General features: G+C 37.3%; 1 protein-coding gene across 4 annotated transcripts in view; it reads right to left on the bottom strand.

The window, feature by feature from the left end:
* Positions 1-18,933, bottom strand: part of LOC120464433 (NLR family CARD domain-containing protein 3) — an 81,663-nt gene that overhangs the window by 38,090 nt on the left and 24,640 nt on the right. The window contains exons 1-3 of one of the 4 annotated variants that reach the window (XM_089122997.1): positions 5,761-5,916; positions 5,243-5,327; positions 4,078-4,191 (exon numbers count right to left, since the gene is read on the bottom strand). The exons of 1 other annotated variant lie outside the window; for it this stretch is intronic. In XM_089122997.1, the coding sequence (XP_088979123.1) occupies positions 4,078-4,191; positions 5,243-5,292 (164 nt within the window). In that variant the 5' untranslated portion in view covers positions 5,293-5,327; positions 5,761-5,916. Of the gene's footprint in view, positions 1-4,077; positions 4,192-5,242; positions 5,328-5,760; positions 5,917-15,094; positions 16,161-16,661; positions 16,836-18,933 lie in introns of those variants that run through there. 2 more of the 4 variants (XM_089123003.1, XM_089123000.1) reach the window with 2 other exon arrangements.

Genomic DNA, 18,933 nt, shown 5'->3' with positions numbered 1-18,933 from the left:
ACGTGAGATTAGCTGAACCACTGGAATCTGCTCACAGAATGACTGTAACCTGTGAACTTATACCAGACACCATTACAGAAGGTAAATACCACGAGTCCAATATACACTAGGGTGACCAACTGTCCTGTTTTCCCAGGACATGTCCTGTTTTCTTATAACAATATAACAATTTTCTATTGATACAGAGGAGGCATAACCTACTTTAAATCTATTGAAATTAATAAGGTATCTTTGAGTAAACTTTGAGTATCATTTGAGTAGGCCCAGCTGTTTGCCGGGCCGAGTGTCCTGGTTTTTGGTAATCAAAATATGGTCACCCTATGTATAATATACACAAAATTTAGAAAAATGGAGTGCAAGCAAAAAAAAAAAGTGCAAGCACAGAAAACAAGGCCAAACAAATCCAACTAGTAGAAGCTCACGGTGAGGCATTTGGTGCTGTATCTCGAGGAATTGACAAGGAAATCATCGGCAGCAACAAAATGATGAAATTGACTGATATGACCAAAATCTACATAGCTCATCTGCAATGCACAAACTTCCCTAATCCCAAAATCCCAATCACATGAACATTGTAATTCCATCTAATTTGGATACAGCACCAAATGCCTCACTGTGAGCTTCTACTAGTTGGATTTGTTTGGCCTTGTTTTCTGTGTTTGCACTTCTCCATTTTTCTAAATTTTTTGTATATTGGACTCTACAGGATTTGTGGTATTTAGCTTCTGTAGCAAATAGATCCTTTCCTCTAATTCTGCAAAACAAATTTTCATCAAAGTTTTGTTCTGAACCTGGGTTTTGATCCTGGGTTCTCCCAAGGTTTTTTTCTCCATCCAATCTGATGGAGTTTTGGTTCCTTGCTACTGTCGCCTTACTTTTGGCTTGCTTAGTCGGGGATATTTAATATTCAACAATATATTTTATCTGTGTTGTACTACTTTTATGTTATCACTGTGAAGCTGCTTTGATGCAATCTATATTGTGAAAAGCGCTATATAAATAAATGTGACTTGACTTGACCAGTTGAGGCCCTCTGACTTTGCCTTGAACTTGCTGCTAATAGTCCAGGCTTCTGGTCAAGTCTTTTGAGATTCATGGTGAATCTTTGTTAGCATTCTCTGTGATATCCATCACTTTCTGTAATGGTGTCTGGTATAAGTTCACAGGTTACAGTCATTCTGTGAGCAGATTCCAGTGGTTCAGCTAATCTCACGTCTCTTATTTCTTTGATTCTGGCTAATCTTGCATCAGAATCTGCTTTTGCCCATAATCGCACGAGTGGTCCATATACAAGACCAGGGACATGCATAATGCATCTGGACTTTGGTTTTGTCCCATGACATCCCCTATGCCTTGAAGGACCTGCAGTCCTGGCCCACTGACTCATGTCTTGACTCAGACATAACTGAGCAGTTCAGCTAAAAAAAAGGTTCTTCAGGGGTTCTTTGCAGTGGTCATGCTGCTATATAGCACCACTAAGCCCAGTTTGGTTCTTCAGCGGTTCTTCAGTGGTTCTCTGGGTTGGTTAACATGCTCTATGGCACCTCTTATGGTTCTACATAGCACCATATGACAAAGAAAAGTGCTATATGGCACTTAAAGTGGTTCCCCTATGATTACAAGCCAATGAACCACTTTTAGTGCTATTTAGCACCATTTTTTTTTAGAGTGTATGTTGAAGAAACCAACTACATAACCGACTAGATTATCTATGTTTATGAGATATGTGTGTGTGTGTGTGTGTGTGTGTGTGTGTGTGTGTGCGTGTGTGTGTGTGTGTGTGTGTGTGTGTGAATAAGCTACTGGACGTCTAAAATTTCCCTTTGGTATGAATAAAGTAGGCTATATATCTATTAATCTATCAAATGTCATTTAAAATAATTAAAAACGTAAGCATCAATGTAGTTGATGCTAAAAGTAAAAGTAAGCATCAATGTAGTGTAGTAAGAGGGGTCAATTATATTAAATTGTAAACTAAAATATCAAACATCGAGCAATTCAGTGAAACAAATTTCTAGCTGTATAGGCAGAGGATGCAGACTTGGAGGATCTGTCTGTGTGAGTAAGAACAGTCTTTCAGGACAATCTTTATAAACCTGTCTGACACAGAGGAAACTATTAATGAAAATTCAACAAATATCTTATTTTGTCATTGGATGAACAACCCAGACAGGTTTCTGATTTGTCAATGAAATGATTTGTGAGCCACACCCCTTTGATGGAAAGGGTAATGAGGGTTGGAATGTTAGCATGTTAAGTGATACTATGGAAATGGACCTTGATCGATTATATCCATACAAGGCCTTAACTATATTAAATAAAAAATAATTAAAAACAACTATTTAAAGTAACTATCAATGTAGTATAGTAAGAGTATTGAGTAACCTAAAAGCTGTTCTGATTGACTAGGCCAATCTCGACATGTTAAAATAGCTTAAAATCGTTTTTTAGAGTTTCCCTATTCAGGGCTAAAACAGGTAGTGTATCCCAAAAATGTCAATGTTAACATTCATATTAATATTCTACACATGCAGACCTTTCAGAAAAGCATGATTTTGTCAGGGGAGGGGGTTGGGGTGTATGATAGGCGAATGGTTGTGGCCTATGCATGAAATGGGCTCATTATGTCAACATAAAGCCTTAACTATGTTAATTTTAGACACCTACCAATAAGCAGCATGGTAGATATTTGACCTAAGTCATCATATGTTAAGTTTGAGTGTGTATTGGGTCCCTTAAAAGCTGTTCTGATTGACTAGGCCAATCTTGAAATGCTAAAATCGCTTAAAAACGTTTTTAGGGTTTCCCTATTCACAGGCCTAAAACAGGTAGTGCAACCCAAAATTTTCAATGTTAAAATTCAGATTCATATTCTACACATCCAGACCTTTCAAAAAAGTATGGTTTTGTTGGGGGGTGGGGGGGGGGGGTGCACGGTAGGCCTATGTAGCTCGCCGCCTATACTCTAGTAACGGTATCTTGCTGTGAAACATCACTGTTCTGACCAGACACTGTGAAGCTCTCAACAAATCTGAACCAGCGCTTACTAACATCTGCTCAATTTTACACCGACTCCATTATATAAAAGTAATAATAATAATAATTCATTACATTTATATAGCACTTTTCTCTGCCCTCAAAGCGCTTCACAGAGAGAGGGGGAATCTCCTCAACCACCACCAGTGTGCAGCTCCACCTGGATGATGCGACGGCAGCCATATTGCGCCAGAACGCTCACCACACACCAGCTTACTGGTGGAGAGGAGACAGTGATGAAGCCAATTGGTATATATGGGGATGATTAGGAGGCCATGATGGACAGAGGCCACTGGGCAAATTTGGCCAGGATGCCGGGGTTACACCCCTACTCTTTATCAAAGGACATCCTGGGATTTTTAATGACCACAGAGAGTCAGGACCTCGGTTTAACGTCTCATCCGAAGCACGGTTTTCGCCGAACAAAGACGCCGTCCTGAAAACCTCAGCACTTGATATCATTGCTAGTGTTAGACTGACTGAGATAAATGGGAAATGGCACTTTCACAGACCCAATGGCCACCAAAGCGCTTTACATTTTTGCCTCACATTCACCCATTCATACACTCATTCATACACCCATTCATACACTCATTCATACACTCATTCATACACTCATTCATACACTCATTCACACACTCATTCACACACTCATTCAAACACTCATTCACACACTCATTCACACACTCATTCACACACTCATTCACACTCATTCACACACTCATTCACACACTCATTCACACTCATTCACACACTCATTCACACACTCATTCACACAATCATTCATACACTCATTCACACACTCATTCACACACACACACACACACACACACACACACACGCACACAGCTTGAGTTAGGTGTCTTGCTCACGGACACCTTGACACTTGGTCAGGTGGAACCGGGGATTGAGCCACCAACCTTCCAGTTTGTAGTTTACCTACATGTCCCGTAATATAAGATAATGAGTCTAATTCAAAGATCAATTATGAGTCTAATTCAGAAGTGTCACTATTGCACATCTTTTATATAAATGATATACCTGAGATTAGGCCGTGTGTCTCCACTCTTAAACTTTATTGGCTTATCCATAGACCAGTCACTCTTCACAGACACACAGCTGAACTCTGGGTTTGAGCTCTTCTGCTGGACTGAACTGGAACAGAGAACAGATTCAGTTTAATCCTCTACATTACTGTGTTCATTCGTTATGAGAGGAACCATATGTGATGCGATCTGGGAAAACCCACCACATGGTGAAATTTGACATTTTACAGGATTTGAGACCCTATTAAGACCCTATTATTTTATTTATTTTATTGTTTTTCTGTAACAGACGTTGTGGTTATCTGAAGTCGACTGATCGCTGTGATTTTCAGAAACGGAATTGAGAAAAAACGGTTTAATTTACTGTCAAGTCCTACTAGTGAGACGACTGGTGCTCTTTATTTATTGCCTTTTTTTCATATCACATATTTTAGTTATCATCATAGATTAGGTATCATTCGAAAGCTTATGAACTCAAAATTCATCCAGTGAAACCCGTTTTGAAATTGAATGATTGAGAGGCGAGCAAGATCTTTTAAACGAGCAGCTTTAAAATCTGTTCTCTTGTGTTCCGCATCACGCCACACGATAACGCTGGATAAAAATAAATAAAACTTGCGTGCAGCCGTTGTAGTTCACCCAGGACTGGACTTTATTCTGTGGTGTGGTTTATTTTTATAGGTGAACTGTCTTTGGAGTGTTAAGAGAAGGAGAGCTCAACGGGAGATATTGTTTTTTGCCGTGCGTGTTCTTAAAGAGAAACACAGTCTTGTCAGCTGGCCAGTATAAATCGCTATTTTTCTGCACTAATAGTGAATTTTCCAAAGATATATTCAGAGATGATAAACAAGATGTTGTAGAATAATCATTTAATAAAAACCCAATTTTGAGAAAAAAAAAAAAAAACTGACATTCAATCTATATTTAGACCTTACTAAAAAAACGTACGGGTTTTCCGACGGGTTTTCCCAGACCGCAAAACATATTAATATAAACACATTCATCTTTCATCTTAAAGCACTTTGAAGAAACTTTATGATCGTTTTATTTAATAATTCATGTTAGTTTCAAAACAAAAACACAAGAAAAATTAGGCACAAAACAAAACTGATATTTTTCTGAGATGTGACACAATATTTAACAGTGTTAGTTGAAAGTACCTGTGTCCTGGAGAGAAATCTCCATCTCTGGATGCTTGTGAATCAGCCATGATGAAGATCAGGAGTTTGATCTCCTCCACTGACTCTGATGAACAAACATTCAGACACAATATTAAATGATTAAATTAAACGACCTTCATAATTTATCTGGACATATCTGGAGTGTGTGAGAAAAGGGATCGTGTAATAACTTCGTTAACTCACGCCCATTTGGGCCTTTACACACACGCGCGCGCGCACACACACACACACACACACAAGTCGGCCGTTTGATTTCATGGAAAATAACGGACACCGGAAACGCTGAACATGTTCGGGTGAAAGAAAACAAACCCCGACCCGCATCGACAGACTCTCATGTTTAAAAAGCGTTTGTCTGTGAGCTGTGATTTGGCCTATGAATGTTTACACATATAAACTTCTGAAGAATCACAAACATTACGAAACACAAAAGAAACCTTGGAGTGAAAGAAAACCTTTAAAGATTTTATATCAAACAAACAATCACGAACACTCACCTTGATCAAACTTTTACAAGATACAGGATCTCAAATCCTCCAGCTTTAACATCATAAAACTACAAGTAAATTAATTCTTAAGCGTTGATAAACACTTGATGCTCTGTTTTTCATGTCGTATTGTATTTTTCCATCTCAATTGGCGACAGGAAAACTAACTTTCACTTTCTGTTTGTGACGAGAGAGAGACGCGCGTTCACGAGAGCACCACGCGGCGCATGCGTGAGAGCAGATGAACGCGCGTTGGAGACAGGTTGGAGATTAATATTTTATAAATAAAGTGGTACAGTTTTGCGCAAAGCATTCACGTCTTTTACAGATTGTTTTTTTATGTGTTACTTTTTTATCCTATTTCGTTTTTCTCTCTCTTCTCTTTACTTAATTTATTATTACTGTTCATCCTTTTTTCTTCATTATTTCTGTTTTGTTTATTCTTTTGGTTCTCTTTTTTATTTGTTCATCCTTGCCTTCATTTGTTCAGTTTTGTCTTTCATTTTTCTTTCTGCAAACTCACAGTTCCTGATAATAAATCATAAAGAGGACTTTGTTAGATCACATCTGTATGATATGAAATAAGTTTGTCATCATCCAATCATGTTAATAATTACATTTAGTCATTTAGCAGATGATTTTATATTAACCTTTAAGACAATCTACAAATGTGGAACAATGCAATGTGACATAAACCTGAAAGAATCAGATCAATCATAACCATACTGTAAAAATACTGTATTGTAAACTTTATAACAGTTTAATGGTTGGTTTAATTCGTTGTTCCTGATAACTTTACTTCACTTTGGACTACTTTTAATTTAATAAGTGAAATGGCCAAAAGTCATTAAGAGGAAAGGACAGTTCGTGATTGGGAAATATGAATGAATAAATGGTGATGTTGTAAAGTGATCTCTTCTGTCGGCTCTCGATACGGTTCACTCGTACTGCGTCACTAGAAGCAAAACTCCTGTTTCCTCTGATCACTGAAGCCTTATAGAGTCACACAGAGAGAAACATGTTCCTTTACACAATAGTCAGTCCAGTCTCCTTCACTTATACAGCGCTTTAACAATATAGAGCCGCTTTACAGTGACAATAGGAAATTACAGTAGCAGATTGTATTGGTTTTACAGCAGCTCTAGAATAAAGTTATTGTCCAGCTAAAGTTAGTTTTGATTGATTCACTTCCGTTGCAGAGATCATTAGTTATGAGGGCAAGATGGCGGATCGGGTGCATTGCATGGTTTGAGCTCTCTAGGCCTGTCCCAGATTTCGCTATCCAAATTGCCATATTGTGCTCCTTTTGAATCTACAAATAAAACGGAACCTCCGGAAAAGTTTGTACACCATGACATCGAAGAAAAAGAATCTGGCTTTATCACGCAGCAACGAGACACCTGTCGACCACGAGTATGCTGGAAGGATGGAGGTGAGTCCACCGAGAAACCATAAAAGAAAAGACCCGTTCTCACCACTAAAGATCACACCAGCTGCGGAAAAGCAGGATACTGGGACAGAAGGGAATGAAGCTATGAATACGGTCCTGGAAGCCATAAAGCAGCTAACTGATAAGGTGGATACACTAGACACCAGCTGTAACATAACTCCATCATGTTGACCAGCATTGCTAAGGCTGTCGAGTTCAATGCAGCAGAAATGAAAGGTTGTAAAATGCAGTTGCAATCGACTGTTCGTGATGTGTCGGCTGTAAAGAAAGACAGCGCGGAGCTAACGGAGCGTGTCTTGGAGCTAGAACGATACAAACGCCGGAGGAATTCGAGGATTAAAAGAAAAAGAAGGTGAAGACATACGTCAGGCGGTCGCTGATTTACTCGTTAAAATCTCTCCATCATGGTCCTCGAGTATCAATCAGATTGTGGACTCAGTTCATCGAATAGGGAGACGTGAAGAAAACGTCATAATTCAGTTCACGCAGAGATTCCATCGAGATGCGTTGTGGAGAACGACCAAGGATCACGCGATCTGCAAAGAACTTCGTATCAGCTTCATCGAAGACCTCTGCAAAGCCGACAGGGAGACCCGAGCTGCACTGTGGCCTAAAATAAGAGAAGCAAGACATGCTGGAAAGCGTGCATACTTCAGAGGGGGTGCTGGATACATTAACGGACACAGCAGCACACAAGGTAACGTTTAGGATCAAGAGGCCTGTTTTGTTCAAGGTTTGGAAAGGCCGAGTGACTTTAAGATCTTTTTGGATGGTTTCAGTAATCCATTCTGAAGGGACACTGCCTATTTGAGCTTTTTTCTCTTTCTCACTTTTCATTAACGTTTAGTCTGTTGGACATTTATATTTACTGACGGTTGTTAATTTTCTATTTTTTTTTATTTGTTATGGATGGTTTCTTTTTCATGTATTTCACTTAATGTTAGGGGTTTAAGAGAGAACACTAAGAGAAAATCAATATTTTTGTTTTGTAAGGATGAAAAAGCGCACTTCACTTTGTTGCAAGAAACTCACTCAACACCAGAGGATGAAAAGTTTTGGGTAAACCAATGGGGTGACAAAATCATCTTTGATCATCAGCAGGTGTCGCCATCTTGTTCTGTAACTCACCTGGTAAAATAGTGACATCTAGATTTAGTAATAATGGTCACTGGCTAATTTGTGTTATGAGATGATCTCTATTTTATTCAGGTCAATGTTTATGGGTTCAATAATTTAATTCAAAATAGACAGTTGATTTCGGATGTTTCTAATGTCATAGCTACCCTTAAACTCACTTATCCCACTGCGATTATAGTTATGGGTGGTGACTTTAACATGGTTAGTGATGAATGGCTTGATAGATGTCCATCCAGATGTAATCACAGTTGTTACAACCCTGCTTTAATGGATATTTGTCGCACTCACAATCTTTTGGATCCCTGCTGGAGATTTAAATATCCTAACGTGAAGCAATATTCATGGTTTAAACCAAACAACGTAGCAAAGTCGAGAATAGATTTCCGGTTCCTTTCTGTCTCCATTATAAACTCCATCAGTGACTGTGGTATGTCAGCAGCTCCTCTCACAGATCACGCTGTTATTAAGCTGCGTTTTAATCCTCCTGGTGTTAGCCGACAGAATAAAGGGTACTGGAAATTCAATTCTAGTTTATTAAAAAGCCATTCATTTTATAAAGATATCAAAGCCACGATTGCTAATGTGATGTCTGATAATTCAATAGCATCTTATATCTCCAAATGGGAATTCCTTAAATTTAAAATGAGAGAATATTCTATTCATTTTGGAAAAACTACTAATAGAAGTAACAGATTATCTGAAATTAATATTATTAAAGATATAAATATGTATTATATTAAAACTTCACCTACTGATAATGATGAACAGAAATGACAACATCTTCTAAACAAGCATGATGATATCTATCTTCGTAAAGCGGAAGGGGCCTTTATCAGGTCCAGAGCTGAATGGATTGAGGATGGGGAAAGAAGTACGTCATACTTCTGTCATTTAGAAAAAAGAAGGCAAGAGAAACTTTCAATGAAAGCTTTATCACTTCAGGATCAGGTAATCACAGACCAAGCTTCAATTACTAAAGAAGTTGTTTCTTTTTACAGCAAGTTATACTCCTCAACATTTTCTCTGGACGGTGAAGTTTTATTTTTCAACCATATTAAAGATCTTATTCCCCATATAGATGATGAAGATGTAGTGCGCTGTGATGCTGATATTTCCCCTGATGAGTTAGATAAAGCAGTAAGTAGCTTGGCTTTAGACAAATCTCCAGGCTGTGATGGCCTTACGGCTAATTTTTATAAACACTTTTGGAATTGACTAAAAGACCCTTTTTTGCTTATGTTAAAGGAAGCAACTGAAAGTTTGACTTTCCCTCTCTCAATGAAACAAGAGGTCATAACCTTAATCCCCAAACCTGATAAGGACCCAAAGCTTTTAGATAACTTTAGACCAATCACATTGTTGAACACTGATTATAAAACTGTTACCCTCATATATGCTAACAGATTGAAATTATTTTTACATAAAATTATAAGTGATTCCCAGTCCAGTTTTATGAAGGGGAGATCCATACACAACAATATTCGTTTAGTGCTTGATCTTTTAGATTACAGACATCTAATAAAAGATGATGGCTTTATTCTCTTCGTTGACTTCTACAAGGCTTTTGATTCAATCGAACACCCATTTATTTTTGATTGTTTAAACTTGGAGATAAATTTCGAAATATTATAAAATCCCTTTATGAAAATTTGAATAGTTCGGTTTCCTTATCAGGAGGTCACCAAGATTTCCAATCAATCGTGGCATAAAACAGGGTTGCCCTATTTCCCCATTTCTTTTTCTTATAGCAACAGAAATGCTTTCTATCTTTATCAGGAACTCATGCATAGCCCCGCTAGATATACTTGGCCAGCCAGTAATCATCAGCCAGTTTGCAGACGATACTACCATTTTCATGAAGAAGCTAACTGAGGTCCCACAAATTTTACAATTAATTAACACGTTCTCTAAAGCCTCTGGTTTAAAAATGAATTTTAAAAAATGTGAATTAATGTCAATTCATCATTGTCACTTAACTGAGGCCTATAACATCCCTATAAAATCAAAAGTCAAGTACTCAGGAATGCTTATTTCAAAAAATTCTGTTGAAAATGAAAATATGAATGTGTGGAAAATATTAGATAAATGTCAAATGAAACTTAATTCCTGGCTTTTGCGAGATATAAGCATATTAGGTAGAGTATTTTTGACAAAGATGGAGAGCATTTCCAGATTAATCTATCCAGAGCCATTAAAAAAATCAATCAGGTCAACTTTGGTTACATCTGGAGAAAGAAAACCCATGACATCAGAAGGGTAGAGATGACAAAAGACTATAAAGATGGAGGGTTACAAGCCATTGATTTTGATGCTATAAATGGGACCCTGAAATCCTTTTTAAACCACAATCATTTTTGGTTTCATATTCCTAGAGAATTGTTTAAGAAATTAGGAGGAATAGAATTTTTACTAAATTGTGATTTCACCGTTCAACGTCTGCCGATAAAATCATCCAAATTTGATCAACAGGTTTTGTTATACTGGAATATTTTTTATAATCATAACTTTACACCACACAATACACCATTATGGAACAATAGATATATTATGGTCAGGAATAAATCACTGTTTGACAAGATTTGGTTGGAGAAAGGTATTTGGGCTGTGTCACATTTAATTGACAGCAATAATGGAATTATATCATATGAGCATTTTTGTATTAAATATAATTTCATTTGCAATCGGGCCAGTTTTGAATCTATTACTAAAGCCATCCCTAAAGCTGTTGTATGTCAAATTAAAGAAATTCTCTCTTATTCTGTCTCTATAATCCCACATCTTCCAGTATTGTTAGTTGAAGGCTGTGATTTTAAAGGAAGCCAACTTTCAAACAAAACTGTTAGAAATAAATTTAATCACATTTCTTATCCTTTATTAGTGTATAGAAACTCAATTTCACATTTTTTCTCCAAAGATAGCATTCACAGACTTAGAACTGAGTATTTAAAATCCCCGTTACCCTCCAAAGTTAAAGAAGTTCATTTTAAAATTTTAAATGGCATATATCCATCGAGTGAATATTTGCGTCTTAGATTTGGTTTTGACTGAAATAAATGACTCAAATAATTTTTCACTGTATGTTTGTGGACGTCGCATATGTAACGAGTAAAATCTTTGTCTTGTAAAATTTGTAAAATTATTTTATCATTTAGGCTATTAATTAGATTATACGAAAACATTGATTTTTATTAGTAAACTGTTTTCTATACAGCCAAAATATAATTGCTTTTAGATATTATTTTTGGGGTTGGGGGTGCTATTGGGGTGCATTGGTCTTTCTTGGGGGTGCTGAAGCACCTGCTAGCCCCTCCCTAGCGCCACCTATGGTTGTCCATGAAACTTATGTTGTCCAAATATATATGTAGCCTATATATTTCAGTTCTCAATAAATATTGTTAAGCCATATCACGTTGTTTCCAACATTTATTTCAATGAAATAAAAAAGTAATGAACAAGGCACTCAAAAACTTTTGCGTATGTTCGTTAAGGCACACCAAACAGTGAAAAACGTATACTAAAGGCTAAAGCAATCCAAGCAATACCAAGAAAAAAAAAAGCAAATAAAGCAAATAAAGCAAACCAAGCAATCCGGCGTCTCCTCGTCAGGTCAGAGACTCTCCCTGATGCTGCTGTGTCCATTTCGGTAACCTAAAAAACTGTATTCCATTGTTCCTATGTTTTCCATATGTCTCGTGTGAGTTACTGGAGGAGTTTTTAACGCAGCAGTGACTTCCAGGCATGGTAAAACAGTGCGGAATTGCGAGAACCGCGGAATTGCTAAAAACACACGTAAACAATACTGTCTTGCCGTGGGAATCCAACCAACATGGCGGAAAGGGGAGGGGCTCCGTACAATGACGTCAACCCCTCAGGCGATTGCGTGTAGAATAGGTCAACATCCGGGTATCTCTCCACTGGAGCGTGTTAACGCAAACGTGTAAGTTTCACGTTTGAGGGGGTTAAACCATAGATATGTATATAAAGCCAAGGCTAGATGTGTTACGGCGGAGTTTCCATCGTCATCACCGGCGGCCATCTTGTCACAGACAAGCTGATGTAAGATGAGTGGTCAGCACGAACACAAATACTCTTATCTCGTTGAAATCTTGACGGATTTACAAGTGGTTTGGTTTCTTACAAACGTTGTTAACGTGGCTATAATTATCTGGATGATTATTTATTTATACACTTTTTATTCATAAGTATGCAGTGTCATAACTACATCTCTGACGTTTATAACAAAACAAACCGTTTGAAAATCGGTAGAAAATTGAGCAAGTTATGGTCATTTAAATAGTGCATGTACCATTAACACAATGTTACGAGTGAGCGAGCTGCCTGTGACAAGATGGCCGCCAGGTGCAGACGGCGACCTCCATTGGCCAGCAGCGTGGACAACATATCTAGCCTTTATATACATATCTATGGGTTAAACCATGACATCTACACGTTTTCCAAAGTGGACCATTTAGGCCATAGATATCTATATAAAGGCTAGATATGTCGTCCACGCTGCTGGCCAATGAAGGTCGACGTCGTTGAGTATTTAATGTGCGCGGCTCGCTAACAGCAACAGTTGGCTGTTTTGAATCAGTTTTGAATGAGACGACCCGTTTACTGTGAACGGGGAGCGCTTTATGCGCGAGCAGCACCGGCGGGGACAGTGTGTCTGTTAAGAGTGAGTGCTCGTGAGCGGGCACGTGATTTACACACATAAAAATACGTACTACTTTTTTTTCTTCGTCATTTTCTTTGCTTTATTGGCGGTAGTCCAGTGTTCCCCTTTGTGTTTGGCGGTTTCGCCGGGTTCCGCAGGAAGTTAGAGAAAATAGTGGAGTCAAAGGTTATATGACGGCAAACGGGCGACGAAACGGAAATAAAGAAACGTCCCGTGTCTTCGAATTAAACTATAAATTTTTCCGTATTTGAAAGTTGGTGGAAACTGTCGGGATAATGTAAGTACACATCTAATAGAAATATATAACATAGATACAGTTATTTTTGCTATTTTTAAAGCAGAAAAAATACATATTGTGGCTTTAAATTAAGCTAAAATAACTGCATAGTGTTCCTTTAATGAAATGGCTCATTGATTGTCAGAGCTGTCAACATTAACTTACTTCTAGTTCTGCTCTAGCTGCCCACTGCTGGCTTCTGTCCTTGCGTGTTTGTATGTGTTATTTTTTATTTATTTATAATTTATTCATCTTATTTTTTTTTCTCTTGTCTGATGTTAGTTTGTTTGTAGGTTTGATGTGTTTCGGTCGTATATTTTAACATAATACTATTTCTTACTAAATGTATTGTAATTTTTATATTATGCAAATATGTACATTTATTCTGTTTTAGGGTGACTTTTAACCATCTGTCTAGGGACTACAGATGAAATATAGCCTTTTGGATAATTCTGGCATATTTACAGGAATGTTTATCAATATGCACTGTCCCTGTAAAAAAAAATAAAAGAGTAAAGATTAAAGGCAACTCTATGGCAGTTATGGTGGCCACGGAGTGGCATCTGTGGCTGAATTTATCTGTTATAAAGTAAAAAGATCAATTGTTTTTGCTTGATGCGCCGCTCTGGATTTCACACTGGATTTCACTGGATTTTCACATACATGTAAATCACAAAATAAACCCATTAATGTGATTTTTCAAATCAGAAATGATTTCATTATGCTTTCATGTTTAATGCACTGGATTGGTTGTGTCCTTTCGCGATCGTGATAAATAGGTGAAGCTGTCTCTTTAATTGCCCACTTTGCTTGGATGTGCGTCCCGCTCAGGAAAAGAGGCCTTTAGGTAGCCTAAAAATATGAATTGTCCATTTTTAATCATGGACATATGACATTGGCTCAAGAAAGCTCAAAGCTCTACATCACAACAAGACGAAATGACACCGCCTGCCTTCACTCTCACCGCAGGACACCCATTCAAACACCGACGATAAACCCCAGCAAGTGCCGCGGCCGATCGAGTGACCAGCATTTGACTGTCTTAATGAGTGAGTCATTTAATCTTTAAATCAGCTGTTTAAATGGACTGATTCATTGTCGTCAGAAACTAAATGTCTTAAATGTAGTCAGTTTTAGTTTCAATACTTCACACATTTGCAATACTGCTGATATTTTGGGGAAAAGCACTCTGTGTGTAACATTTATTAACTATATCATATGATATAAATGTAAAGCACAAAAGCTCGTACAGGGACATAGGCTAGTCAATCATGCAGATCGCATATCGTTTATCATAACAGCAATTACAATATTGCCCTATAGCCTACATAGTTCCCACAGGCGAATTAAAGTCACGTGACCTCCCCGGAGACGCCATCTTTGAGGGCAAAACCGCTGTGTTTACCATAGGCATTTACTAAGTTTGATCAGAGAATGTCGTTTTACGAACAAATTTTTATTTCTGTTTATATTGTTATGCAAATCATGAAAAGACAAAGTGAAATAGATTATAAAGAGACTATTAAAACAAGACAGAGAGAGGTACAATGCGAAAATTTCATTCATAAATGGTGTGGATCTGTATCCAGTAACAAAGGAAGCACTGAGCACTGATTATGCAACTTTGCCTCAGATACGGTATTTTCATGTGTAACATCTGGTATTGGTGAGGAGTTTTTACACATGTGAGCAATTCCGAGGCTGGAAATCACTGGAGGCGTACGATCAGATTGACGTGGGGTTGATTTGGTGACGTTTGCTCAAGTGCAATCAATGGAAAAGTAACTTAGTCATCATAGCGAAGTAGCATGATGCTAATCTGTCTATTAAAAAGCCATAGCCTGCACAACTTAATTCCTATGTTCCCCTTAAAACAGTCACCGGTGCTTTCTGTAATATGCATGTACTTGCGGGCGTCATGATTCGGTGCATGAATATAAAAATAAATAACTCGCGTGCATTTTAATTAATGTAGCTAATGCGCCGGAACTACATTATACGCGGGATCTTTAGGGACATAATCTGAGATTACAATGCTGGAATGTGAGATCAAACAGTGGAAACAATGTTGTTTTGTAAGTTTTTAATACCTCGTCATTTTGTTCATACAGGACATTATACAAACTGCAATGTGTTAACTTATATTTGTTTACACTCACAATAAAACACAACATTGTGCTTTTGTCAAACAAATTCGTGCGTGTTTTGAGTGAGTTTCTTTCCTGTTTATGCTCGCCAGCCATAATCTCCGTCGTTGTTCGGACAAAAGCTTAGTCTTCTCACATCCATGGAGTCTAATGACGGGTATAGTGTAAAATCCCGATTTAACTGAACCTCCGGCACGATTTTATCATCCATTGACCCAGCAGGAGATGACCATTTTCACTTTATAGCACGAAACTCATATCACTTCGTTCAACTCGTATTGCTTCTTCTAATGTTTTGCCCTCAGCAATGGCGCCGGGTCGGCAAATGCCTGTATGTTGTGACGTCATGTGGGAACTATGTATTTTGAGCACCCTCAGTGATTTGTTTCCAGAACCGGGCCTGCCCTCTGCTGGTTCAACACACACACATTCAGGATCTATATTTACTCTAAAACTCCAACATTTTTATATACTGTGCATTATACAAATAAAATGGTTAATCTATGAATGAGAAAGTGTAATTTGCAGTGAAATAAAAGGTGTTTCACTGCCGCCTCATCAGGTCTGTCAGAGGATGGTTGAAATCTAAATGAAGTCTTAATTTCTAACAGTGAAGTCACTGTATCTTCAGTCTCTGTTGATTCTGTTGACTGTGAGTCTCTGTAGTGGATCCTTATTCACCATCAGATGATCAGCAGAACATCAGACTGTCATCTATAACTAAAATAAAACACACACACAGTCACATATGCAGTATGAGATATTACATCCGTCACATCTTTTCATCAGAAAACTAACTAGATAATCTATATTAATTCCTTCTCCAACATGATAATATAGCTTCTATCTGATGCTCAAAGTCACTTTACAAAATCAAAAGCACATGAAAGGTCACTTTCACACAACGGACAGCTGATCCAGAACCAGCAGAAATCATCATTACACTCACTACAGATTTAATATCAGTTAATAACCAAATCTCAGATTATCACACACAGAGACAGTTAAAGGGGAAAAGCTGAAAATAACATTAATATTACTCTCACAATCAGTCACAACAGTATGAGCAGAATTAAACTAATTTATATTCTCTCACACACACACACACACACACACACAGTGTTACTGAATCTGAACCATTACTTTTATTTCTAGTGAGTAAATCAGCCATTTGAACTTTAAATGAAAATGATGATGAAAATTGTTAAGAACTATTCTTACCTCAGTGTCTCCAGTTTATAATGTGGATCATCCCTCAGATCCTCCAGCTGCTTCACTCCTGAGTCTCCTAGTTTATTATATGACAGATTCAGTTTTCTCAGGTGTGAGGGGTTTGATCTCAGTGCTGATGCCAGAGCAACACAACCTTCATCTGTGACCCCACAATCACTCAACCTGTAGAGAACAACGACACACATTAAGCCTATATCCAGAGATAAACAAACGAACAAACGGGGGGGGTAAACGATGACGATTCTCAGGGCCCACGACTAAGAGAGGGCCCAGAGAAGCCCTCAATAAAATTGTGATTTCTAAAAAATATATATGATTGTTAAAATGATTAATTTTAAATTACTCTATTTGCTGTTTCCTGGTGTCAAAAAATGATTTTGTTTAGGAAACAAACGTCCGTGGCCCCTCTCCCCCTCTCAATTATCATAAAATGGTTCAGTCCGCCCAAATTGTATCCAGGCAACGTATTTTTACACTCTGATTGTGTGAGACGTACACGCTTGGACAGATTCGGCTTGAAATCGTTCATCCTCGGATGCTAATCATGCGGTGCCGCGCGCTGTTACAAAAAAGCTGTGCACACAGCTAAGACACGGCTAAGTGAAATGAAGTCTTGGCGGTCTTGCGCACCGAACTTGTCACTTGCCGCGGACGCGCCGAGAATAAACAAGGCTGAGTTGATCCGTGTCAGCGCGCTCTGATCGCACTAACTTCGCCTCCATTTCCCTCGTAAGCTGATATTAGTATTTAAACATTCTCTATGATATCAGTCTCTTTCTCTCTCGAACATATGTAGGCTAGTTATAAATTATTTAGACTTTTAATAATTATTGCTTTATTTTTAAAGTTTGTGGTTAAGAATCGTGTAAAAAAATCCCTTATTTTGGGGGATATTTTCAATGTTCAGTGTTGACAGCTATGGTGTACGCACGCTTTGTAGATAGATAGTTTCAGATAAAAAACTTAGTCTCGACACAGTTGAGCTGACAAACAGCAGTATATTTACAACAGTCTGAAACAGGTGTAGGCTGAAGCTCTTGCTTATAATGCATAATAATAAATTTAAAATATCTCTTATTTAAAAAATAAAAGTAAAATAATTATTGTCTTACATTATAATCTTGACAAACAAATCTAAAAAAAAAATGTATTTCCTAAGCAGTACATTTGCACCATCCCAAATACAACAAAAACAGTTTGTTCATTTATCGCTCTTTAAATTGTTTCATTTAGTTTCATTGCATTATTTTAAAATAGTTTCTTTAACATGCTAAGTGTCCCTTCCAATTTAAATGATTGTCTATAATCACTCCAAGAAATGTAATCGCTGACACCCTTTCTATTTCAACTTTATTAATCATTCATTTACCTATTTTATTTGATAAACGATTACCAAATACAACACATTTTGTTTTCCTTAAATTTAATGTTAGTTTATTCAAATCAAACCAATATTTAGCAGCACCATTTTTTTCCATTGTATCCAGAAGTTGTTTCAGATTGTCACCATGACAAAATAAGTTTGTATCATCTGCAAATAATATCAATTTTAGTTATTTGGAAACCTCACATATATCATTAATGTATAACAGAAAAAGCAATGGGCCCAGCACAGAGCTTTGGGGAACCCCACATGTTACCTGCACCAATTGTGACCTGCAATTATCTATTTGGACATATTGATGCCTTTTCTCTAAATAATTACTTATCCAAAAGTGAGCTACCCCTCTTGCTTCATTTTTTTTCAGTTTCTCTAGTAAGATCTCTAGATCTCATTTTCTCTGGAAAAAGTCAAATGCTTTTTAAGATCTAAAAATACCCCAACTGTGTATTGTTTATTTTCTGTTGCGTTAGATATTTTCTCCACAAAATCTTTTAACACATATGAGGTTGTTCTAATACTTCTAAACCCACATTGTTGCTTGCTTAGTATATCATATTTTATAAGAAAATCATTTAATCTTGTGTAAACTAATTTTACCAATATTTTTGAAAATTGTGAAAGCAAAGAAATGGGCTTATAATTTGAAAAGGTACGTCTATCTCCAGTTTTATATATGGGTATAACTTTAGCGATTTTCTTTTTTTTTAGGAAATGTGCCATTTTAAAGAGACAAATTGCATACATGTACCAGGGGTTTCTCAACACACTCGATAATATGTTTTACCACAGACATGTCCATGTCATTCCAGTCAGTTAAATTCTTATTTTTAAATTATCTGACAATATCAATTATTTATTTCCATCTGTTCCTCTTAT

This window comes from Pimephales promelas, chromosome 2 (assembly GCF_988280905.1).
Source record: "Pimephales promelas chromosome 2, fPimPro1.hap1.1, whole genome shotgun sequence".
Lineage (NCBI taxonomy): Eukaryota > Metazoa > Chordata > Actinopteri > Cypriniformes > Leuciscidae > Pimephales > Pimephales promelas.
Note: the sequence above shows the minus strand (reverse complement) of the source record. Positions and strands in the feature narration are given on the sequence as shown.